The sequence below is a fragment of the Orcinus orca genome, chromosome 9, assembly GCF_937001465.1.
Source record: "Orcinus orca chromosome 9, mOrcOrc1.1, whole genome shotgun sequence".
NCBI lineage: Eukaryota > Metazoa > Chordata > Mammalia > Artiodactyla > Delphinidae > Orcinus > Orcinus orca.
The window spans coordinates 702673-728332 of NC_064567.1; the positions used below are offsets into that span (position 1 = coordinate 702673).

The 25660-nt window shown below is 60.5% G+C and overlaps 1 protein-coding gene across 13 annotated transcripts in view; it reads left to right on the forward strand.

Moving 5' to 3' along the window:
* Positions 1-25660, forward strand: part of PTPRN2 (protein tyrosine phosphatase receptor type N2) — a 692817-nt gene that overhangs the window by 278520 nt on the left and 388637 nt on the right. For 11 of the 13 annotated variants that reach the window (XR_007479336.1, XR_007479337.1, XM_049715043.1 and 8 more), the window contains 2 exons: positions 3302-3388; positions 9976-10055. Coding sequence is in view for 11 of the 13 variants with exons in the window: in XM_049715043.1 (XP_049571000.1) it covers positions 3302-3388; positions 9976-10055 (167 nt within the window). In the remaining 2 variants the exon portion in view is untranslated. The remainder of the gene's footprint in view (positions 1-3301; positions 3389-9975; positions 10056-25660) is intronic. The other 2 variants (XM_049715040.1, XM_049715039.1) reach the window with 1 other exon arrangement.

Genomic DNA, 25660 nt, shown 5'->3' on the forward strand with positions numbered 1-25660 from the left:
CGGCTCTGACTTCGAGCTGCTAAAGGCGCCCCCATCTCTCTCTTCCAGGCAGCGCTGGGCGTCCAGGTAATCAGGGTGGCAGCTGTCACAGGCGGGCCCCTGAAATTGCACGCGCTGTATCCGTCCTTTGATTTTTGAAATGAACCCCAACTGCTTTCTGAGGAAGTTCAGACCATGACGTGACAGCTGACGGCCACATAGTTTAAAAATAAAACAGAAACAACTGCTGCTCGTTTTGAGTACAGTCAGCACCCTCTCGTTTGTCCGACTTGCACGAGAACGGAGCCGCTGTTGTCCTGAGCCATCTGCCTGCCGGAGCCGCGACAGCGAGCCCGGAGGGGCCGACGGGGTCACCGCGCGGCTCCGGTCATCGAGGTGTCTCCTTGGAGAGCGAGCCGGCCACTGAGAACATTCTGGGCTCACGAACCTCGTCATTATCTTCAAGGCTGTTCTAGATAATCTCGTAATGGAGGAAAATGTTCAATTTCTGGGCTGTGAGGGTGGAAGAAGGTAGGGCCAGGAGGCTCACGGTGGGCCTGACATCCACGACGGAGGCGCCGGACTCCGCATCTCCTTACGTTACCCCTTGTTGAAGACAAGCTAGGAAACGGGGTTCGTGGAATCTCGTAGCAACCTGGTAGGGAAGTTGGTTTGTGTCTGGACTTTGGAGAGAAAGGAAAAGATAAGAGCTGGTCACGCCCTCTGCAAGCCTGCAGCTCGTGGACAGACAGGACCGAAATGCGCAAAATCCTCAGAGACCTTTGAAAATAAGTGGTGTGCTGGGTGGCTTGGAGTCAACGTGCAGAGGGGGGGTCGGGGAAAGGAAGGCGCTCGTGGCCTTAGGGGTGAGAGCTGGTGGGGCCTGCTTAGTGGCCAGGAGCCAGGGACGGGGGGACAGGGCCCTGTCTTCCTGACGCCAGGCTGTGGGACTCGTCCCCCTCTGATGCGGCGGAATTTCTCCTGCGCACTGAGCTGGCGCTGTGGTCAGCACTGGATGGCTCCCTCGAGACCCGTGCGCCGTCACCAGGGCACAGGTGCCCGCAGGGCTGCCGTGCAGCCAGGCCTGTCCCCGCGCGGAGCTCGGGGTCCCAGCAGACTTCATGTAGATGCAGACGTGCTCGAGCACCAGGCTGGCTGAGGAACAGACGGACCTGACCTGCAGCTCCTGGCAGGCAGCGGCGAGGCAGACACCAGAGTTCCGTGTGGACTCCTTTCCCAGTTGGCAGCTGGCCTCCCGGTGGGGCTGAGATGCCAGCTCTGAGAGGTGTCCCTGGGATTCCGTGAGTGAGGGGACGGGGTAGAGGGCCCGTGTCTGCACCACATGCACACACACCTCTTTAAAAACATTCTTATTTTAAAACCTCTGGAGAGCGTGTTTGGGAGGTTTGGGGGACTCGTCCACCCTTGATGGGAGGGTCCCCAGCCCTGAGGGCTACTTACTCAGGAAGCAGGATCGGGGTGGGGGGTAGCCCCTCAGCTGCAGACCGGGACCGACCTCTCCTTCCTCACCTTCGGAAGAACGGCTTGGAGGTTGCAGAGGGTTTGGAGTCACCAGCAGGGGTGTGGCGAGCGGGCCTGGCACAGTCAGTAAAAGTGGCGCCGCTGGCAGCAACCGGTGTCCCCACCCAAAGAGCACATTCCAGCTCCTTGGCTGGGCTGGCGGCCCGTCTCCCCCCAGGGAAGAGGTGGGTGTAGCGCGAGGCGCCGCGGTGGGCGGCGTGCCTCCCGGCCCAGACCTGCCGCCAGCTCGCGGTGGGACGCGCTGATCGCAGCCTCCCGAGCGCTTCCTCCACTGGGTGACAGCGTCTTCTGAGGGACGCGGCGGTCAGCCTGGGAATCTCAGAGCAGTCGCCCCCAGTCCCGTCGCTGCGCCTGCTTCTCCGCATCTCCTCAGGGCGCAGAGGCGTCTGGAGCCCTCCCCTGCCGCCAGCCGCCGTCACAGCCCTTGTCGACGCGTCTGCGCGGGATTCTGCCTCTGCCCTTACGGAGGCATCCCGTTCGCCTGTGGTCTCGCTCACCTGCTGGTCCCTCCTGCCCGCACACCTGAACCGTCTCAGCAGGCTGCAGGGCCTGCCCGGCGCCCACCTCCACGGCCCCCGCCTCTGGGACCCCCCTTGGTTCCTTCTCGTGCCCTGCGCCCCTGCTGTCTCTTGGAGTCACGCGGTCCTGGGACAGCCCATCGGGCACCCCCTGCATGTTCACCGCCTTCCACTCACACGGTGCCGCCCTCTGTGGGGGGCGGGAGGGGCAAGCGGGCTTGGCACCTGGGTCCTCGCGGCCGTCCCCCGGGCGTGTCTGTGTCCCCACCTCCTCTTGCCATGGGGACCCCAGCGGTGGGGGATGAGGGCCCACCTGATGACCTCACGGACCCCGTTTCCGCGTGAGGCCACATTCCGAGGTACCAGGTTTACGACGTGAAGGTGTGCATTTTCGGGGACACAGTTCAGCCCCCAGCGACACAGGCCCTTTCCCTTGCTCGTGACTTTGCTGCTTGTGTCCCCACTTGGATATAAGCCCCAAGAAGCAGCTCAGTGTCTGTTGCTGAATTTCCCGGACGGCGCCCGGCGCCCGGTGGCTTTCTTGCACACTTGCTGAATGATGAGTGAATGATAGGCTGGGACGGAAACCCCAGCTGTCGACGGTGCTCACGCAACCGCAGGCGAGTTCTCCTCTGAAGGGCTCTGACGGGCTTTCACGGGCAGCGCCTGGGGTGCGAGACAGGCTGGGCTCAGGGACCTGAGTCACATGCGCTGCTGGAGGTGCCCCCCTGGGGACGCTGGCCTTGCCGGGGGTCCGAGGCTCCATGCTGTGGCACGTGAGCCCCTTTGGGGAGTCGCGGCTGCTGCGCTGTCCTGCCATCCATAAAGTGTGACTTTTCAGTATCCTCACTGGCGCATAACTCATTTTAGAAATGAATCCGAATCCACTTAAACACATGCATTCCCTCCGCACGTTTGACGCCCCTCCTGAACTTGGCTTCCCGGCCTCCGCCCTCCTCTCCCACCTCCACCCCGCTCTCCCCCGCTCCCCGCTGAGATGAGCCAGTTGCTGGCTCCTGGGCCCATCACGCTCCCCTGACAACCCCGTTCGCATTGTGGTGTTGATCTTCTTGCTGGAAAATGCAGGTGGTTCATCACGGCTTGGAGGCCTCTGCTCCCGGGTGGCTGCAGCCCAGCCCTGATGTGACAGGGGTACAGCCGGGGCAGTTCTCCGAGCAGGGCAGGGCGGGAGGGTGGGCTGCGGGGGTCCCTGCTCCTCGGGTGCGACAAGCCCGCCGCGTAACCCTGTGCTCTCCCCGCAGCCCGCTGAGCCCAGAGAAGGGGACGGAGGTGCTGGAGGACGTGGCGCGTCTCCTGGACATGCCGGCGGGCGTCTTCTCGGACATCGCGTGAGTGTGGGCGGGGCCCTGGGCGTCTTCTCCGTCTGGTGGGTCCACCGTGCGCTTGTGGGCTTCGTTAATTGTGTCACAGAGAAACTGGTGAGGGAAGAAGAGGAAGGAAAGGCCCAGCGGGGCTCAGGCTGTTTCTCTAAGAGCAGCTGAAACCCGAGCATCATCAGAAGGACCACAGTCCCCTGAAAGCACCCCGCCCCAGGCTTCAGGTCTCCCCGCTGCGCCAGGAACCACCCAGGAGGCTCTAGACCGTCAGGACGGCCTGGCCCCCGCAGGCGAGCCAGGGCCTTGGGGCTGGGCCCTCAGCTAATGAGGCTCTTCTGACAGCTCTGCGCACGTGGTGGTCCACGGGGACGGTTATCGCTGCACAGATGTTTACCGAGCGCTGAGTGCCCGGGTGGAGTGGAGAGCAGGCAGGGTTCCTGCTCTGGGGAGCTGAGCTGCCAGCAGAGGTGGACACATAGACAGAGCCAGAGAAGGTCAGGCGCCTTCCGTCCCGTCCCCGCGAACAGAGGGATGAGGCCAAGAGGGAGGAACCTGGGGCAGGAGACCCCACCCACGGGGGGGACGTCCACATGGGAGGGTCATGCGGCTGTGGGAGCCCGGCCCGGAGCCCAGGTGGCCTTGGTCCCAGTGCTGGAGCCAGCGCGGATGTTCTCCAGGAAGGCGCCTTTCCAGCCGCCTGGAGAACGAACTACAGGGGACCCAGGTGGAGCCCAAGTGCCGTGAGGCTGCTGAGGTCTCCGGGGACGGGCCGTGGCCTTGGAGCGGGAGGGGCGGCGGGAGGGGCGGCGGGAGGGGTGGGTGCGAGATGAGTCACCCGCTGGCAGAGGGTCCATGTCTGTTCCGTTCAGCCGCACGCGGGCCCCCGAAGCCACTTGTATTCCCACCTGTAACATCAAGGGTCCGTTACAGCTGTCCTCTGTCAAATCGCATTGATTGGCTGTGCGTCCGGCACCGCTCCGGTGTGCAGGACCTCCAGGAGGGTTTGGTCATCAGACTCAGGCCCTGGAGGGGGAGGGCCTCACGCAGCCCAGCGGGGAGCCGTTCCTGCTGCCCGTGGCCACTTCCACGGGCCCTTCGGCCCTGTCACGGTCTCCGCGTGGCCCAGTAAGCAGGACAGACGGCCTGACCCGGAGGTTCTGACTGTTCCCTTCAAAGAGGAGGAGGGGGTCCCTGGAGCTTCCTGCCCCGTTCCTGGCTCCTGTGGGCAACTCCCCTGGGCTGCACACACCACGGGGTCCCCACGGGCTTGGCCACTGAGGGCCTAGCTCAGGTCCAGGGTTCCCTGCTGCACGTCTGCATAAGCACGCCTGGCACGCTGACCGCACGGCGTGGGTGCGTGTTACACACACACATGACGGAACACACACATGACGGAACATGCATGACGGAACACGCATGGCGGAACACGCATGGCGGAATGAGTGATGGCACAGGCGAGTCTGGCACCCCAGACGGCCCCCAGTGACACTGCACCCCTCCCTCTGTAGAGGGGACATTGAATGTGGCCCAGGGCTGAGGGAGGGAGGGAGGGAGGGAGTGGGTGCCTCCTTCGTCAAAGGCAAGAACCTCGTGCGAGAACTCTGAGGGCCTCAAGTACCAGGCAGAGGGGTCCTGAGACCGGAGCTTCCAGGAGCAGCTGGCGGCCTGCAGCGCTGGGAGACCGTCCTCGCACCTCAGAAGTAATCACCCGAATGAGCTCTAGGGTGGGACTCCTTAGGCCCCCGCGGGGCTGTGTTCATTGAACCTGCATCATCTTCCGTTAGCAAAACCCTCCGTGGTGACCAGGCAGCAGACGGAAGGCAGAGGTCCCAGCCCTGGGCTGTTTCCTGGAGACGTGCCCTTTGCTGCCCCCCTGCCACCCCTTGTTTCTTAGAAACCTTCCAGATGGGATGGAGGCCGGGGCTGCGCGCCCCCCCACTGCTGCCACGGGAGCGTTTGAGGGAGGGTTGGAGAGGAAAGGGAGTTGTGGGAAGTGGCGTCAGTCCTGGGGGGCTCCGGGGGGGGGGCTCGGGCCTGGGGCCTTCAGGAGACGCTGCCTAGCCTGCCTGGCACCCCTCCCTGGCCCCCCACCTGGGTCTGCGGCTCAGTCCCTCCAGGTCTGGAGACTCTGGGGACACAGGGGTGTCCTGGGGGCTTTCCAGGCTCGGAAGCTGGGCCGGTTCCCAGACCAGCTCTTTTGTAGACATCACCTGCCAGTCTCTTTCCTGCTCAGGGGACGGGGGCTTCCGACTCCCCCGGGGCCATGCTGCACCCCGCTCTTTCAGCCTTTGGGAGTCTGGTCCAGGGCCCTCGCGCGACTAAACCCCCGAGCGGCCCTTTCCCCGCAGCCTCGCCCGGCCCTGGAGCCCCCCGTCTGCACTCGAGCCTGCTTCTGGGCGCCCAGGCCCCTTGGGAACCCCCGTCCTGCCCAGTTAACGCTCGTCTCGCACGTCTGAGTATTTAATGCTGTACGTGGTCTGCGGGGGTGTGTGTGGTGTCCCATGCCACACATGCACGTCCTGTGTGTCGCCCCCAGGACCCAGCACGTGAGGACACGCACCAGCCGCAGGGACTGACCTGGGGAGGCCTGGGGGGATGACCGCGTGGCCAGCATGCTCTCAGGGCTGGTCATCGTGGCAGGAGAGGAGAGGAATCTGCCCCACGAGGTGGCACTTCCAGGATTGTCTGCGTGTTTATGGAAGTACTAGTTATGCTTCATATGTTTTGTTAATGGTTATGTAGCTGTCAAGCAGATTTCATTATTTCTTATTACATCGTTAGAGGCCATTAAAACGGCATCAGCACACTGGTGTAATTATGCTGGCAGACGTACAACGACCGCGGTTGTGATTTTATAATCTAATCATGGCTGTCCGAGGAGGCGGTGCTGATTGATGCGGCTCTTAGTCAGGTGGGCGGTGCTGCAGGGCCTCGCGGACTCCCAGCCAGTGGGGGCTTCAACCAGCTCAGGGAACGCAGGCGCCAGCCTCATCCCGGGTCCCCCTTCGGGTCCCCCTTCGTGAGTCCTCGTGAGGCAGGAAGCGGTGTGATTTCCCTTCCGTGTGGTCGACCGCGCTGACGAAGGGCGATTCCTGAAGACGCAGCGGGAACTCACGGCCTGACGTGTTCACGAGGTCCTGTGCACAGGCCAGGTCAGCTGGACCCTGCAGGAGCCCGGCGAGGACGCGGCCCCCCTGTCCCGTGCCCACCACCGACCCTCCACACCTCCCTCCCCATATGAGGACCCCGCAGGTTTGGAGGATTCTGGAAGACGTGTTTCAGCTTCCTGGAGCAGAGATTGTACTTACTTGCCTCCTGTCTTGTTTCCCTGGCGACTTGCCAGAAGTGCCCGTTTTACAGCCGGGCAAACCGAGGCCGGGGAGGTTAAGGCTCAGCAGGGTGACAGATGGCGACACAGGACGTGTCTGTGCAGTGGAGGCTCTATGCAGAGGCTTTCACGTCCCCGCGCGTTAGAGCAGGTGCTGGGGAGCGAGCACCCGAGCTCACGTCGTGTTCGGCCATAAGGGGCTGGATATGCCCCGTGCAGCGGGGTGACCCTTCCCTCGCTGGTGCCAGGGCCAGGGCTCAGCTGCACAGGGGCTGGGCCGTCACAGACCGGGTGTCAGGTAGGGAGTTGGTGACGGCAACACGGACCCTCCATTCAGGGCGTGCTTTCCACGCTAGGCGGTCCCAGGGTCACGGCTCTGCATCCCGGGGTCACATGTGTGCATCCCAGAGGCATGTGTGTGGCGTCCCGGAAGGAAGGAGGGCCCTGGTGCCCCGTCGGCCTCTCCTGCTGGTCCCGCAAGTGTTGGGGCAGGTGAACAACCCCTGTGTGCTCCATCTTTGGGAATCCAGGGACGTCCGTGAGATCTTTAGAGAAAACTGTCGGCACCGGAGGGAAGATTAGATTTGGGGGGTCCCACAGGCCTGGAACTCTGCAGATGTGGTTTAGATTAGACACGTCCCAGAAGCCACGCGTAAACCCAGAGCCGTGCCACGTGGGTCTGCTGTTAGTGCGTTGGTGGTGGGTGTGTACGCTCGTGTTGGGAAGGACTTTCTCCTAGTTTTGGAAGCAGTTGCGCTAGATGTCGGGACTCAGTCCCAGACGTAGCCCCACCATCCACACGCGTGTCAGGCGCCGGCGGGAAGCGTCGTCGCACGAGTGACCTGTACAATAATTAACGTTTAATTCAAGCACAGACATCGAGCAGTCGCTGCACTTGCTAGGAGGTCCCAGAGCAACGGTTTTCAGAGCGTTTGTGGAAGTGGGGTTGGAACTGAGGGGGCGGAACCCGATTCCCACGGCGAGGGGGGAAGACGCCGCGGCAGGAAGTCTCCAGGGGCAGGGAGGCCCCCTTGTCCACCCCGGGAGCATCAGCAGGGGCCGGGGAGGGGTTTGCTGCATCCCCTCGGACCCTGGGGCCTGGGGAGTCCACGGAGGGTGCTGCATGCGACGTGGGCGGAGGGTCGGACAGGTCCTCCGGGTGCCACACGCGGGGGGGGGGGGGGGCGGGACCCGGGAAGACTCGGCTCGGCCGCGACAGCGGGGGTGGAGAGGGAGGGTGGCGCTGCTGCCGGACGTGGTGACGTTCCTTGTACAGGGAGGTGACCGGGAGGCCCCGTGGCTGGATGAGCCACCAGAGCTGTGGGTGCCACGGCAGGAGCTGCTTCAGGAGCGCTCGCTGCGCTTGCGGCGAGGCCCAGGCTCCTGGGTGGAACGTCCGACAGCAGAGGTGCTGGAACGACGGCCATGCTACCCCTGGGGGCTCCGCAGTTCCCTCTGCAGAGGACCCGGCTGGCCAGGGAGCTGGGCCAGAGGCCGCCTGAGGGTCACGAGTGGAGGTAGCCCCTGAATGCCAAGAAGCCCTGAGGCTCGTGGACGTGTGGTCTGAGCTCCCACGACCTGGAGCAGCGGGCCGGCCTCTGGATGACGCGCTCGGGAAGGAGGGGAGGGGACAGAGTGGATGCAGAGGAGGTGGCACGTGGCGCACGCCTGACTTGGTGATTTGGTTCCTGCTAGCGGCGTTTCTGCCGTTTCTGAGAGTGTCGCTGTCCTTTCCACGTAACTCTTCTCAAGCGTGGTCCCTTTCACTTGAGTCTCACTCTCGTGCACTTTTCCTTACATCACCCTTATTAGGAGCGCCTTTGAAATGATCCTGTCATAGACGCTGGAACTGGCGTGGAGTGGGTGGGAGGCCCAGCAGGGGGCAGGGCCGGGTTAGAACATGCAGGTGACGGGCGGCCTGGCGGCGTCACCTGTGACTCAGCTGGGCTCCCTTTAAGGGAGGACAGCCCTTGGGTCCTCAGGGTCCTCGTCGTAAATGGAGGCGACGGCGCCTGCTTTGCTGGAGAGATTAAACACGGTACACGCGAAGCTCCCGTGCGCACGGAGGCTCAGCAGATGGCAGGCACGTGGTTTTGTTCTCGGCGGTGTTATTCGGTGGTTGAATCTGTGCATACTGATAAGACTCCATGGCATCAGCGAGGAAGGCCCAGCCCCTGGACCAGGGGAGGGCAGTCGAACTGAACACAGCCTGTTGTGGGGAACCTCACCGATCACCAAGAAGAGCACTGCCTTGCCAGGGGCATCGTGACGGCCAGGAGCCCCTGGAAACCACGCGTGTGCCGGGAAGGGCCACCTCTGAGCGGCCCGTGCCGTTCCGGCCCCCTCGACACCAGCTCCTGGGGGTTGTGTCCGGGAGATGATGGCCCAGGAGATGCGGAGCTGGGACAGTCCTGACAAAGGCGGCCTCCCTGCCCCCCTTCAGACGAATCAGTTGTTAAAAGGGGGATGTACTTTTCAAAGTCATGTGCAACACAGTAATTAAAAAGCTTTGAAAAATTTTTTTACCAGATATTCATTTTTAATTATTATTTATTTATTAATTAAGTTATTTATTTTTGCCGTGCTGGGTCTTCGTTGCTGCATGCGGGCTTTCTCCAGTTGCAGCAAGCGGGGGCCACTCTTCATCGTGGTGTGTGGGCCTCTCACTATCACGGCCTCTCTTGTTGTGGAGCACAGGCTCCAGACGCGCAGGCTCAGTAGTTGTGGCTCATGGGCCCAGCCGCTCCACGGCATGTGGGATCTTCCCGGACCAGGACTCGAACCCGTGTCCCCTGCATCGGCAGGCGGACTCTCAACCACTGCGCCACCAGGGAAACCCCCCTGCCAGTTATTTTTTTACTGAGTAGTTCTAAAGATTTCAATAAGTTTTTTAAACAGCTCCTTTCAGGAGAATTTTAAAAATACCCGTCTCTTTCCTTTCTGCTTTTGGTTCCTGCGGCTCCCTTGGGAACAGAATACTGAAAACAGTTTCCATAACAATTTTTCTTTTTCCCTTGCAAGAATATCTGCTTGTTATTGTTGGATATTGGGGTTGATTTGAACTTTTTGTAAGAGCCCTGCCGTGTGTGTGTTAGAAAAGCGAAGCCTGTGGATAGAATTCCTGAAATCTGGGAACAGAGTCACAGTGACCCCGCAAAGCCACCCCCGCGGAGGTCGCGTGTGGACGAGCAGCGCCTGGGGTGCGTGTGGCGTTCAGGGAGGAGGCCCGTGTGCTGAGCGGTTCTCACGCCTGTTAAACGGTCTCTTCCAGGGTCTCGGGACCAGCGGTGACCTTCAGGGTGCGCGCCAACCTCCAGAACGTGACAGCGGCGGACGCTGCGAAGGCGGCAGGTGAGGCTGCTTCCGCGCAAGCGCACGCACCCGCCCGGGCAGGGGAAGGGGGCCAGCTGCTCCGAGGACAGCCATCTCCCCAGAACCCCGATACTCATCGGGTGGGGCCCGGAGGGGAGTGGCTGGCCTCCCGGGGGTGGGCGGTGGCGACCGCACTGCTCGCTCGGATAGAAGGTGGTGTAGGGGCGGGGCTCCGGCCTCTGCGAAGAGCCCGTGTGGACAAAACGATGCCCTGGTGCTTTGAGGTTTTCCGTCCCGTCCCAGCCCAGCAGCTTGCACGGCTTCACCGTGTCCACCTGGCCCACGAGAGCACGGGACGAAGGTCTGAGTAGCCCAGTGCTTGACCTCGGCGTCCCTCTTAGAGCCCAGCCCGTCACCCGCTCACGCATTTTGAGATCTTCTGGGGTGGGGGGGTCCCAGCGTGTGGTTGGTGTGTGTCACTGAATGGAAAACACAAAGTGCAGAGCGTGGGGTGTGTACGAAGGCTGCTTTCCCCTGCAGCCCACGTTTGTTTTCAGCTACTGAAAACTCGTGTAAAATGTACAGTCTTTCCGCCCAGTAAGAAAAATATAGGAAACGTAACAGAACCTGAGCCTCACGTTTTCCAGTACTCAGTGGGAAGGACTCTCGTGCTTTATGGTCGTTGGTAAGCGCAGTGGCTGAAAGCACCGACCCAGACGCAGCAGAAAATGACTCTTTGTTTCCGCCAATCCTGTATGTGGCTAAATATATGAACTATTTTTAATGAAACCTACACTTTCACCCCAGTGTACAATGCAGCACGGTATTTGGGCTGACTTAGAGATCTGGGCGTTTAGTTCTTGTCCATTGAGGTATCACCTTATGGCGTCTATTAAAGTTTCTTTATCCAGTGACGGTCAACAGGGCATAAAAATAGCTGTAACACCCTCTTTGGTGGAACAAACTGTAGCTCTTCTCTATTTTGGTTGCTGTTGGCTTTTCCTTGTAGGATATTTTGATGCCCTTAGGAACTCTGATTTGCTGAAAGGAATGATTTGGGGAACAGAATTTTTGGTTAAAGAAGAATTCCTTGCGGAGTTGTGCTACTTCCCAGAAAGCCTGTGGAGAGCTGACGCGCACACCCCCAGCCCACATGCCTCCTAGGCTTCATTTCACTGTAACGGGTGGAGCTCGGGGTCCAGCTGAGCAGAGCAGAGCAGAGCAGCCTTTCTCCGGGGTTCCGGAGAAAGGAAGTCAGCAGATTCCATTCTAAACACTCCGCTGGCTGAAAAGGAGCGGAATTCCGTGTCAATGGCTTCACCCTGTGTGACCACGGGCTCTTTCCCTGCACAGCACCCATTTTATGGTCCTCGTTCCTCAGCATAAGAGATTATTGAATATATTTAAGACCAAATCAGTTATCACTTTTTACCCAGAAATGCATTAACAATTGTTCCATAATTGGCAATTCATTGCAGTGCTGGGAAGTAATACTTTCAAAATTGGATTTGCTGGAACTTAAGGGTGCTCTGAATGGAGTAAAATGGAACGAAGTCTTTTTATCTTTTAGAATTGTGACAATAGATTCACGACAATGGCATTTCATTTATTTTATTGCTTTCTGTGGGAAATGAGGTTGGTTATTTGAAGTCTGCTTCCTTGGTCATTTTAAATGTGTTCACGTCAGGTACCGAGGGGGAAATTGCACGTGCGGTTTGAGTGTCGTATCGCCAACCCTCTAAATACTCAAGTTTCTGAATTACGTTTTCGTGAACCAGCACAGCTGTGCCAGCCAGGGTGTTTCTTGCTTGTGCAAAATGGATGACACACGTGCATGATTTTAAAACTTCGTTTCTTTTGTATTTTAAATAATTTCATGATGTTGTGGATGTACCTGATGCTATACAGGGAAAGGATTACGGAGAAGAGTCTGTGACCGTAGGATCTGAGCGTTTGGCGGCAGAAATACCAAACTGTAGTGGCACCTCGACCCCGGCCACCTTGAGGGCATGTTTGCTGCCACCAGGAGAAGCAGCCTCCTCCAGTGCGGGGTCCACCTAGGGGTGGACGTGACCCCGTGTTAGCAGGAAGAGTTTGAACTTAGAAGGACGCTTTGTGGCTCCAGTTTTAGAAGATGATGTGGAATCTTACTAGTGTTGTTGTGGCAGTGTGGGCAGGGCCGGCAGGATGGGCCGCGTACAGACCGCACAGCCTTCCGCCCGCATGTCGGTGCCCCTGCAGATCCCAGGACCGTTTGCCTTTGGTTCTCGCCGTGGGGCTTCCTGGCACTGCGCTGTGCGCCCCTCTTGTTACCAGCAAAGGGAGACGTGACCCTGTGATGGAGTTCAAAGGGCATTTCCTTTGCCTGTTCTGCACAGGGTGGTACAGAACTTAATGAAGAGTCATGTAGCTAATGACACGTCTGTCCCCGTCAGACATGGTCCGTGTTTGTCCTGAAAGGTGGAGGCAGTGGGTTTCCTTATACGGGTGGTTCTTTCCTGGGCATTCATTAGTGAACTTGGGCGTGGACGTCAGGTGTGAGTGAACAGTGGTTCCCAGGAGACACTTCCTGCGTTCAGAGCACACAGAGAAAACTGGTGGTTACGTTCAGTCTTCGTGGCCACGTCATCTAGTCAAGTTGAGCAGGACAGAAAAGTCCTTTGCTCACTCTTCACTTTCTCGGTAGCTTATCCTTAAGTAGCGTATTTCTAACCCGTGTGTGCGTCTCCCTTCAGGGAGGATGTGCTTGATCACCTTTAGAGGAAGCACACGCCCTGCTCCCCGCGCCCCGCGGAGACGCCTGCCCCGTGGTCCCTGGGGCCCTGGCCTCTTGCGTGCACTGTGCGTCCCTCCTGCCCTGAGATCGGCCGTGTCTGCTCCCCTCCCGGGGGTCTTTTCGGCCTCAGCTCCTCTTTGCTGGGGTGTTTGACTCATGACTGTCCGGCAGGTGGTGGGCCGGGCTCAGCCGCTTGTCTCCCTTGGGTCTTAGCAGCACCAGCTGCGTCCTGTCTAATCCAAGCTCTGGCCTCAGCACTCGGCTTCCATTCTCCCTCTGGGCTCATTTCAAGTAACACACGTGATTTTAAATCCTAGCATCTCCCGTTTGGAGAACGATGCCTTTAAACACTGTCAGGTGCGGGCCCAGGGCTGGGAACTGGGACAGCTGGACGCCAAGACCCACCCCGGACCGTGAGCTCTGCCCAGCCTCCAGGTGAAGGGGGCAGGCATGTCCTTCTGCAAAGTGTGATGCCGTCACTCCTGGGAGATCGGAGTGACGCCTGCTGTGATGCCCACGCAGCGCAGCCGTCTGGACGGCCGACCAGGCTTCTCCCTGACGGGAGCACCATGTGAGGCCCAGGCCACAGGGACGTCTGCAGAGCCCGGCCTTCGGAGGAGGGGACGCCTCACCTGGGTGCTTGTCGGGGGGCTTTGAGGACCAGCGTGCGTGCCAGGTGGGCTGGAGGGGAGAAGGGGGCCATGCAAGGGGCAGCCACGGGGCCGGGTGGAGCCGGCAGCTTGACTGTCACCCGACTCAACTCATGGCAGAGCCTTTGGGTCCATGAGAAGGGCTCAGCGAGTTCATGGCGGCTTGTGGGGTCAGCGCTGCCTTCCTGACACCCAAGGGGCTTGGCCAGTGGCCCAGGTGCCCGCACCTGCACAAGGAATCCCGGAACAAGGAGGCTGCTGGCCCAGGGGAGGAGGGGCTCCTTGCGGCAGCGCCAGCTGCACACACAGGTTCCCCCGACGGCCCGGCCTGCTTGCCGCAGTCACACCCTCCGTTCTCGCCTGGGATGCAGTGCCTGCACCTGTGAGTGTGGGCCGGCAGCTGTGCGTGTAGGTGCCCGGAACCGGTCTTGCACCCAGTGTGCTTTCATTGTGATTGAGAGCCCGGAACAAATGTTAGAGGGGCTGGCGAGCCCTGGAGCTGGAAACAAGGCTGTGCTTTTTCAGCGAGACTGAGGAGGATGCTTTGGAAGCGCTCGTGCAGTCCAGCTGCTGAGAAACCGTGCTCTCTGCGGGTGAGCGGGACGCCTGTTAAAAGCTGGGAAAAGCCAAAACCTACAGGGACTCTCATCTTCTCCAAGACGTAACGTGAGAATCGGAGGGTGTTTTAGGTAAAAGCGACGTCGGGGTTCCTCCTGATCTGTGCCTTGTGACACAGATGAGAAACACAGGCCAGAGCGGCCGTGGGCTCGTGGTGGGACGCGGGGAGCCTGCGGGGTCCGCTGACCGGCCCGTGGCAGCAGGCGGGGAGCGGCCTGTTCTCAGCTCTCCAGGCAGTTCTGGCGCGGTCGCCTCACAGCCTCGGGCAGGTTCCAGGTCGAGGGCCCATGAAGCCTGGCTGAACCTCGGGGGTCACCAGCAACGGGCAGGGGGCCCTGCAGGGTCAGCTCACCTGCTGCTCCCATTTCAGCAGGTGGGTTGGCAGACACGGCGCCCGAGGACTGAGGCGGGAAGACGGGCAGCAGAGGAAACCGGCCGGGGGTCTGGGGACTCGGCAAGGGCCTCAGACTCCAACAGGGCGATTCCGGAAAAGAATCTGAATAATTTTCCAGCTCTGTCTGTCGTATATCCTGTGTTGTTACCTGGAAGGGACGAGCTTGCTTTATTTCGCTGAATGGATAGACTGTGTGTTTCCAAAGTGAAGTGCGCGACAGAGGCCCGTCCTCCCACTGGCCATCGGATGCACCCTCCGTGTCTGCCGTCCAGGAACGAGGCTCATCTGGGCCGGGGGTCACATGGCCGAGTGAACGTTCTCCCTCCGCAGAGGGAATGTGGCCTGGAGCCCCTGCTTTAGCGGGTGCTTGTGCTTTTCCTGAGGATGAGGAAGGAGTCTGAAGACAGAGCCACGGTCCTCACGCCTGTTCGGGAGGAAGCAGGAGTGGTGACGGCTTCATCCTGGATGGATTCGCGACCAGCTGCAGAACACGCGGCGGGTGGAAAGGTGCCGCTCTTGCTACTGGAAACAATGAATCTATTAACAGTGAAAACACGCTGTCACTCGGGGGATAGTTCAGTTTTTGGAGAACGCAGCTCAAGAAGTTCCTGTGATAACAGTCGGGGCTGCTCCCTCTTCATACTTACGTGAGGACAGACTCTGCTTCTGTTCGCATAGACTTGGAGACCCGTCTGCAGACGAATCTCGTGTCTCATCCTCGGTCCCCGAAAGGCATTTTCTGGCTTCTTTTGGGCACCCCCTCCCACTGCTACAGCCCGCAGCAGAGTGGACGGGAGGCTGAGACCTGGCGTCTTCAGCGCACGGGCCTCCCTTTCCTCCTGGGATCTGCTAGCTGCCCCGGAGTTGGATGCAGCCCAGAGCCGAGGGCTGTTCGTGGGCAGCTGTCAGTGTCAGAACCAAATGCCGACACAATGCGATCCTGCAAAAGGCAGAGGAGTCGGGACGAGAGTGGAGCCCAGAGCTTGGGGGTCCTGGGGGGCCAGACCCACGCGGGTTCTGGAAGCTGTGAGCATTGGCCGGGGCTGGGCGTGCGAGGGTGGACAGGTGGACCCGGGCTGGCCTGCTTACTCCCTGGCCAAACGCGAGTGCAGAACCGGGGAGTGGGAAGGGGCCGGCTTAGCTTCGAGGTGTCCACGCCGAGGACTTCTACGTTCTGTGTCTCTGGGGTCGAGGCGTCTCACGGAGCTGCTTTGAGTCGAGGCCAGTTTCCCACTTACCAGTCATTGGTTGGTACCAACGCAGGGCGGCCAAGTGCCAGGCCCTGTGCCGGCAGTGGGGATGCTGGGGTGACGGAAGAGACTGGGCTCTGGTGAAGGTGCGGCCTAGCGGGGGAGATGGAGGAGGAGGACGTAAACATGCAGCGCGATGTAATATGGCGCGGCGTGGCGTGATGTGACGCACTCTACAGCGTCGTCCAGTAAGATGCCAGGTCAGGCAGTGTCGCATCGCGTGCACCGTCACGTGATATAATTTTGTCATTACGTAGTTATTTGATATTACCTGACATTGTATAGTACACGATACAGCGTGACGTGGTGTGTGGTGTGTTATAGCGTAGCGTTGTATGCAGCAGTACGATGTAACATACTGTAAGACAGTACACCGTACGATAGTGTACTGTACGTCACATCACCTCAGGGAACGTGGAACGGTCTGAAGAGAAACCAGGCAGGGCATGGGCGCTGGACGGGTCGGGACGGGAACTGGTTTAAGTGGCCAGACAAGGCCCCGAGCGGCCGTAGAGACAGAAGCTGAGGCCGCGGCAGCCAGGCCTCTGCGTACGAGCAGTGGGATGTCTGCATCTCTGGGTCGGGGCCCTGGATCTGGGAGCTGGCGACACGAGGCCCAGCACATCCTTGGGGTCTGTTTGTGGTTGTCAAGGTGGGTTTTGTAGTCTCACACTTAAAAGCCCCGTTTCCTTCCTTCTCCTTCCCTCTTCCCGCTCTGTGCTGGTGCCAGGAGTCACAGAGAACCATACAGAACAGGTCTTGTCCTCTCCAAGCCTGGAGTCTGCTGGAAAGAGAGACATAGTGGCCCAGACAGCCTGGGGAGGCAGGGAGGGCTTCCTGGAGGAGGCATCTCGCGGGAGCACTGGGGTTCACGAGGGGGCGCGATGGGCTCAGACCTGCAGTTTTAATTGTGATACATGACACTTCTGAAAGCTCCCGGCTTCAGCTCGAGGGATGTATGGGGAGACGAGGTGCGCTAGAGGTGTTTGTGTGGTCCAGAGGGACACGCGTCACGGATGGGGACACGGCGACGTCGTGGGTGAGGTCACGGGCCCTGGGGACACGTCTGCTGGACCTGGTGTATGATGACGGTGCTGGGTGTGCGAGAAGCGTCCAAGCTGAGGGCACCAGATTTTCTGGCTGGGTCACCCGGGCAGAGGGGCGTTTGCTGGGCGGTGGCGGGGGCGGGCAGGAAGCACTCAGGACAGGACGACGTGTTATGGGGACGCGGTAAGTGCGGTTTGGCCCATGTGCGTCTGGGGCCCCGAGTCTCCAAGAGGGACACGTGCAGGTGCAGCTGGAGAGAAGCGGCCCCGAGCTGACCCGAGCCGGGCAGGTGCCACCTGAGCAGCTGCTGTCTGCGGAGGGCAGACTTCTCGGTCACACGGGCCCCGCCCAGCCCTGTGACCTGTGGCCCAGCGCTCTGGGGCTAAGTCCCAGTTGGCTCGTGTGAAAATGACGCAGGAACCCTGATCCACAGGACAGTCGAGTGCTGGGTAAGGGCGTGCTTTGGAGCGGGCCTGGCACGCGGGCCCCCGGTGGGCAGGGTCCTGTGAGCTGCCCCTGGGATGTGGTTGCCAGACTCCTTCCCTACACGTGGGCCTCCCCCTCCACTGCCGCAGCCCTCGGCCCCGGGGGCTCAGTGCTGATCTCAGTGGTCAGGGCATAGCCGGCCGCCCTTGGAGGAGGTGACCCGCCACGTGCAGGGCTCAGGTGGACACTGTGTCCAGTGCCGGGGCTCCGGGCCCCCGGCGACATGCAGAGGACACGTGCCGCCGTCCCTTTGCCCTTCTGCTTAGTGAGTGTCCAAAACCCCAGTCCTTCCAAGTCACGCAACTGTTCCCACAGTTGATCGTTGTGACGCTTCGTCGGCACGTGAACGCTGTTCCTCCTCTTCTCAGCACAAACCTGAGCGTCTTTGTGCCTAAGTGGGAGGTGGCTGGTTTTAAAAATAGGGCTGTGGCCGCAGTGCAAGACAGGCACCCGTGGGAGGAGACACAGTGACAGCACGGCGGGCCACCGGCAGCGTGCGGGGAGGGACAGTGTGGCCCGTGGCCGGGGCCTCCTTCAGCAGTTTCCAGCGGGCCCCCTGCCCCCGGCCGCACAGCTGGGCGAGCACAGTGTGTTCCTCCCCGGGGCTCTCTGGCTGCACCAGTCCCCATGGCAACGGCAGAGGGCGCGCAACAGCGGAGCAGCCATGAACGTGTTTCCCTGTTTCTGCAGGCTGGCTGCTCCAGGTGGGGTCTGAGTGGAGGCTCCCAGCCCAGACCCTCCCTGGCCCCCACAATGCTGGGTCGGTAAGCCTGGAGCCCCGCACAGACCTGGGGGCCTCCTTCCTCCTGGGTGGCCGTCGGACCAGCTCTACGGCCAAGCTCAGGGCTTTGACACTTGAGGTGTCCTGATGCTAGAATTTCAGAGGCCCTGTGACGCCTAACTGTTTAACAAATTCTTCCCACGAGCCCTTCGGTGTCTGAGCGCCTCACCATTTCTCCTAGACGCACCTGCAGCATGGAGTCCCTCCGCACAGCCGCGGGCGGTCACCTGCCTGGCCCAGGGCAGGTCCCGCAGATGCTGGGATCAGGAGAGGCACCTCTCGCCGCAGGACAGAGGGTCAGGAGCTGAGGGCCCCCTGCAGGGGGGCAGGGGCTGGGCCTGGCTTTGTCTGTTGGCACTTGGGCAGGAAGCCCTTGGAAATGGGTGGGGACGTTTGTCACAGGCAGGTCTCTGTTAGCAGGCTGCTGAGGCCAGCACTGCCTTCCTGGGCTTGTTTCCCACCCACTCGCCCATTTTCCTCCTGCACAGCGACACTGAGGCTCCAATGGCCCATTCTTGAAAGTGAGCCCCTAATTACAGGGCGCGCTGGTACCCCGGGTCCATCTAGTTACAGGGCGCGCCGGTGTCTGAAGGGCATGTAGTTCACAGGGCACGCCGGTACCTGAGGTCCATCTAATTTACAAGTGACGTTGGTACCCCAAGTCCATCTAAGTCACAGGGGATGTTGGTACCCCAAGTCCATCTAATTCACAGGGGATGTTGGTACCCCAAGTCCATCTAATTCACAGGGGATGTTGGTACCCCAAGTCCATCTAAGTCACAGGGGATGTTGGTACCCCAAGTCCATCTAATTCACAGGGGATGTTGGTACCCCAAGTCCATCTAATTCACAGGGGATGTTGGTACCCCAAGTCCATCTAAGTCACAGGGGATGTTGGTACCCCAAGTCCATCTAATTCACAGGGGATGTTGGTACCCCAAGTCCATCTAATTCACAGGGGATATTGGTACCCCAAGTCCATCTAATTCACAGGGGATGTTGGTACCCCAAGTCCATCTAAGTCACAGGGGATGTTGGTACCCCAAGTCCATCTGGCCCTGAGACACAAGTCTGAAAAGGCACCGTGTGCCTCGGGGAGCTGCGGTAACTCCGTGGGTGGCTGTGTTACGGGACAGCAGCCCTTGGGGTGATGCTGAACATGTGACATGCAAATCAGCCAGCAAACAAAAGGCTCCACGGGATGGCGTGTGAGCCCAGCTGGAGCAGCTCCCACGGCCCCCTCTGTGGGAAGAGGAGTCACACGGTGGGCGCCGGCTCCCAGGCGAGCTGGCTGCAGCATCGCCCGCACGCTAAGAGCCAGTCTGCACGGGCTCCGTCCCAGCCTGGCCCGGCGCCCCCTCTGCTCTTTCTTGGCAGCCGAAGTTGGGGACACAGACCCGCAAGAGTGGGGACCAGGGTTCAGAGCTGAGTCCCAGCCCCCGTCCTGCAGCTCCGTCGTGTGACGGCTCCTTTGTCGGGCTCCCGGCTCCTCCTCTGTGGGACGGGACTGGGAATTATGCCCCTGGGGTCACAGTGGGATTAAACAATGGAGGAGGAGTTGGGTGCGAGTGAAACTTGGCTTCTGCAGGGTTGGCAGGCTGCTGTCGCCGCCCACCTTGGACTTCTGTCGGCTTTGCTTGCCCGGAGTGCGTGGTGGTCTCCGTGTGGCCGGAGCTGCATTGGTGCTTCGTGGGGTCGGACGAAGGGGAACCGGCTGTGTGTGAGGATGGTGGGAGGGTCGCAGGCTGATGGGACCATTGCGTGGTCATTAAACGTGGACCCAGGTCTTCCTGGAGGGGGAGGGAGGTGTGTGGCCACCGTCTGCCCCGGACTTCCTTCTGCTCGAGGACCGAGGCCCCATCGTGAGGGCAGAGCCTCGGTGTGGATGGTCGCCCAGGGGAAGGCAGCTCAGGAAGGACGCCCGCGGGGTCGATGCCCTCGTGCTGATGAAGGTGGTTGTACAATTCCTCCTTTGCCATTTAAAGGCGGTTTGCTCTCTGTCAACACCTTGTCTCAGTACAATTGCAAAGCATGAGAAAGCAAATTCACAATGAAAAGTCTTCAGCAAAAGCGATGATAGGGCTCCCTCCTACAGGATAGAATGGTACAGATAAAGTCTTGCCAATGTCACACCCAAATCGACATCCCCGAACTGCCCCTCGAGGAGGCAACCCAAGCTGCCACTTGGAGAGAACCTGGTCATGAGGAGCGAATACAGACGTCCCGGCTGGACGACGGGGAGCCGCACCCTGTAGGTGCTCACCCGGGTGTGGTGCTTTATCTAACCTGTGACTTCTAAGAACGAGAACAGTGACGCCGTCAGCGGGGCTTCCTGCAGGGGCTGCTGTTCACCTCTCTTGGCTGCAGAGCTCGGAGCAGGGCTGCTCTGCGCTGGGCCCTTCGTGATTCTAGGGACCTTGGCAGAGACAAGCAAACCACGGGGCAGCAAGGGCAGCAACCCTGGCGCTTCCCCGGCTTCCTCGTTTCCTCCTCCTGCACAGTGAGGGAGTGAAAGGAAAGGGCAGGCCAGGCCCGGAGCCCCTGCAGAGGGGCCGCCTGCTTGCCAGGGCTCTGCCCGGGCTGCTGCCCGGGACCCCGCCGCCCCCTGCCCCTGCAGCCCAGCCCTTCATGTACCTCCACCGGCTCCTCCTCCAGCCCCCGTGCTGCCCTTCCTGCATCTCCCAGCCCTGCCTCTTCCCCGGACCCCGGACCCCGGATCCGCACCAGCTCAGCAGGAAGCCGCCCAGTCCACCCGTCACTGCCCATTCGACCCACAAGGCCTCCCCCTCCTCCCCCAGGGGCGGCCCTCGGCCAGGCTGGCTTCCTGCGGCTCCTGGGCAAACCACGGTTGGCGCCCAGCCAGGCTCCCACGTCTGCGTCTGGCTGGCAGCTCTCACTTCCGCGCAGCGGAGCGGTGTGGCAGAATGACCGTGTGGCCCCAAAGGCTGCACTCTTTACTCCGTGGCCCTTTGCAGAGTCCTAGGACGGTGGTTTTCAGCATGTGGTCCCCCAGAGCAACCACATCAGTATCGACTGAGAACTTGTTAAAAATGCAAATTCCTGGGCTTCCCTGGTGGCGCAGTGGTTGACAGTCCGCCTGCCGATGCAGGGGACATGGGTTCGTGCCCTGGTCTGGGAGGATCCCACATGCCGTGGAGCGGCTGGGCCCGTGAGCCATGGCCGCTGAGCCTGCGTGTCCGGAGCCTGTGCTCCACAACGGGAGAGGCCACAGCAGTGAGAGGCCCGCGTACAGCAAAAAAACAAAAAAACAAATTCCTGGGTCCCCAGGTGTCCTGAAGCCCATCCTCTGGGGAGGGGGCGCAGTCCGTGTTGGAACCAGCCCCGCAGGGGCTGCTGTGATGCAGGCACTTGGGAACCTCTGGCTGCTGTAGACAGACATCCCCAGACACCCACCTGAATCTGCAGAGGTCTCCAGACCCGCCGCCCGCTGGGGCTTTGCCATGCAGGGGCGCAGACGGTGTCTGTGGTCGGCGGGAACAGTAATGTGGACAAAAGGGAAATGTGGGCGCTCGAAACGTGCGTGCCCTGTTTCAGGAGCCGCCCTGAATGGAGGCGTCCTGATTGAAAGTGCGTTTATACGGAAATAGAAACTTCATCCTGACCTCCCTCCCCTCCCTCCGCCCATCTGGACACACCTCTGACTGTCCAGGCCGTCCCAGCGCTTCTGCGTTGGCTTTGCTGCTGGTGGAGGAGATGGGAACAGGCCTGCTCTGTCCCCAGCTCTGAGGTCATCATCTGTAGCGATGACTGCTCCCCTGTGACGCTTCCCAGGACGAGGGGAAAGGCCGGAGGGTCTGCTGGCTGCTTCGCGCTGGTCAGCCTTCGGGACCTGCTACGGGGTCTGGTTGCCAGTGGGACCCGGGCCCGCTCGGCTCCCGTCACCGGCTCTTTCTTGAGGCAGCCCGAAGTCCCAACAGGGCAGGCACCTCCAGACGGCGGCCCACTGGGTGAGAGCTGGGACCACTCAGAGTCCTAGAAGTAACCTTAGCCTTAACATCTTCCCGTGGAAATCATTTTTTGTGTTTCACAATGTTTTGGAACGTCTCCACTGCATGTTGTAAATGCCTCACGTGTCCACCTGGGAGTCGGGACCCCTTTTAGAGCTCTGAGGGTCTTTCTAGGTTGAAGACCTTGGGAGACATTCGAAGACGCTGAAGAAGAAGCGCAGCCCTGGGTGTCTGAGCCCAGCCTCCTTGGGACGCACGCCCAGTTAAGGCTGTTTCCCACCTGGAGCCAGAAAGGCGGGTGCCTCGGGAAGGAGGGAGGAAGCACCTGGCCCAGAACTCGGCGACCTGGGTTGGGCTGGAACCTGAGGGTGGAGCGTACCCTCACACGAGTCCTCCTTTTTCTCGACTTTAAAGAAACATTCTCAAGAACCAAATGATCATGTAACTTTCTTCTTCTAAAATAATGCAGAGAGACAGTGACATTCTCATGCTCTGGGGTAATTTCCATTCTGAATATGAAATGTCTCATCATTTAAGATAAGTCAGATTTTGTTTATCTGTAATTAAATCTAGAATGTGTTATTATTTGAAGGCCCTGGTGGATTTTCAACTTTGTTGTTCTAAAAATGAATTGAGTGAGGGAGTCCCCTGGCGGCCCAGTGGTTAGGGCTCCGCGCTTCCACCGCAGGGGGCGCGGGTTCCCTCCCTGGTCGGTCGGGGACCTAGATCCCACATGCCCCGCGGCACAGCCAAAAAGAAACATGAACGAGTGAAACGGTTCCCAGCGCCAGTTTAATGAATGGTTCCACTTGCTGTACTGTCCACCCATCGTGGAAGCAAGAGTCCTGAACCGTCGTGGACTTGACCTGCGGCTGTGCTGTTGCCGTGACCCCATCCCCCCCGCGCACAGCACCGCTGGCAGACACCATCCTCATAAGGCACAGCTGGCGGCCTCTGTGCCTCTCAGACACTTAACTGAGACTTACCTTCATGCGGCCAGAACACCACTGGAGAGCAGCTGGCGCTGGAGGCCTGAGTGCCGAGGGTGGTTCACCAGCCACTCCTGGAGGTTCCCCAAGACGTGTCCATGCTGGCCACTGAAAGGAGCCCTCGGGGGACAGCACACCTGCAGCCGGTTAGGGAGCTTCTCTGCGGCTCTCCGCCAGGAAGCTCCACGATACACCTCGGAGCTCACGGCCAGGGTAAAGGCTGTGTTCCGGGGAGCTCTCAGGAGTCCTACCGGGAGGCGCTGAGAGTTGCTGAGCCCATCGTTTCTCTTCGCCCTGATGGCCCAGAGCCTCACGCTTGGACTCCGTGCCCATGCCATCACCATTTCCCACCCGGGAGCATGGCGTACAGTTTCCTGTCACGTGTCATGTCTGTTGTATCCTGTCTTGCTGTGTCCCATCCTGTACTGCTGTTTCACACTGTCCTACTATGTCGTGTCGCTGCCCCAAGCTCCTTGGAAGCTGCTTTCCATCCCCTCGGAAGCAGGCAGAGCATCGGCCATCACTGCCGCTAGCTACTCGTGCCCCACGTGGACCGTTGGTCCTGACTTTCTAGGGGACACCAGACCACCTGCAGTTCTGTGGACGGTCACGTGCACAGGGCCATGAGGACCCCGTCCAGCTGCGCTTGGAGGACAGCGCGATGGGCCGGCAGGCGGTCCCACTCATGGGAGGGGACCTTCCACCCCTGCCTATAACCAGCAGGTGTCCCCCAGCAGATGGCCTTCGGGAAGTCACTGCAGTGGGTGGGGTCAAGGTTATGTGGAGGAAGACAGTGTCATTGAGAAAAGGGTTGTTCTGAGAAAGATGGAGCCATTGGCATCCTTCAGATACAGTGAGTAGGCAGCTCTGTGCAGACGGCTCTCTGTGTGGACGGCTCTCTGTGTGGATGGCTCTCTGTGTGGACGGCTGTCTGTGTGGACGGCTGTCTGTGTAGACGGCTCTCTGGGTGGACGGCTCTCTGGGTGGACGGCTCTCTGGGTGGACGGCTGTCTGTGTAGACGGCTGTCTGTGTAGACGGCTCTCTGGGTGGATGGCTCTCTGGGTGGACGGCTGTCTGGACGGCTGTCTGTGTAGATGGCTCTCTGTGTGGACGGCTCTCTGGGTGGACGGCTGTCTGTGTAGATGGCTGTCTGTGTAGACGGCTCTCTGGGTGGACGGCTCTCTGGGTGGACAGCTCTCTGGGTGGACGGCTGTCTGTGTGGACGGCTGTCTGTGTGGACGGCTGTCTGTGTGGACGGCTGTCTGTGTAGGCAGCTCTGTGTAGACGGCTCTCTGTAGACGGCGCTCTGTGTGGAGAGCTGTCTTTGTGGACGGCTAAGCAGTGATTCTGAGCGGAAGCAAATGAGGCCCCCGGCACAGAGCTGCCCACGGCAGCACAGTCAGTGCTGGGCCTCCCATCGCCTGGGCCCCTTAGATTGCCCGCACAGACCACACGCAGGTGAGAGCGTGGCGCAGGCATCTGTGTTATTTTTCTCTCAGGCCTGGACCCGGGTGCTGTGGCCGCAGGGCCAGGAAGCAGGCCTGGCCGAGCATCGCACAGAGTGACGCCAGCCTCCGTAGATCAGTGGTAGTGGCGGGCGTACGCCGTGCTTCATGGGACTTCCGAGCGCTTGTCTTAAGAGAGGAGGTTCGTCTCAAATCACACTTTCCCAAAAGTTGCGTGATTCTGGCTGGAGAAATGGATGTGGTGGGATCGGAGCCTTGACCGAGGCCCCTGCAGGCCGGACTAGAGGAGGGGTGTCTCCGGCTCCTTCTGGAATTGCCAGCAGGGGAGCCAAGCAGGTGAGGGCGTGGAAAAGGGAAAGAGGAAACGTGGGTCCCGGGCGCGGACGGAGGCGCGGCAGTGCGGCTGCCCGCCTTGCACGTGGCGCGTGTGAGGCCGGGAGGGCTGTGTGGCCTGCCGGCTGCCGCGGGGCGGCGCGTGCGGGCATCGCCCCCGGACCCCAGTCCCACCTTCGGTCAGAGGAGCTCTGAGGGCTGCCGAGCTCTGAGCCCCGGCACCTGACCAACGCCCCGTCCCACCTGGCTTTATAGACGTCAGGCAGTTCCCACCTTCCCTGGTGAGAACGTTGGCTTGTGAACTGTCGGGAGACGACTGGAAGGGTGTTGATGAGGTGACGCCTGGCAGCCAACCTGTCGGGTTGACCGTAGTCACTGGAGAAGGGTGCTTCGAATCGGAAAGAAAGTGGGCCTTGGGGGCCTCAAGTGCCTGACCCCACCTGGGGCACAGGGCAAGAATTCGTGCTGAAAACAAATCCAACAGAGCCTTTTATGAAGTGGTTTTCCCCACACTTTCCCAGGACTGACGGGGGCTGAGAGAGCAGCACGGCCCCTTGGGCACTGCGCACAAGGCCGGCCCACCCCGTCCTTGAGCGTCTGTCTGTAGGAGACGCACATCTACCGCTGAGGGGCTGTGATTTACGGAGCATCTGTGAGGAGACCTACCGAGTCTGCAGGAGGAGGGCCTCCCTTTGCCTCGAGATGAGTGGGGTTTGATGGTGTTGACAGAGCCAGTGAAGGAGGGTGGCCGTTCCAGGCAGAGAGCAGGCAGGAGAGGCAGGACCCCGTGCAGAGATGTGAGCCGGGCCACAGGGGCCTGAGGAGGCAGGTGGCTGGATCGAGGCTGCAAGGAAGGCAGGGCTGGGCGGTGCCGGCTGGAAGCAT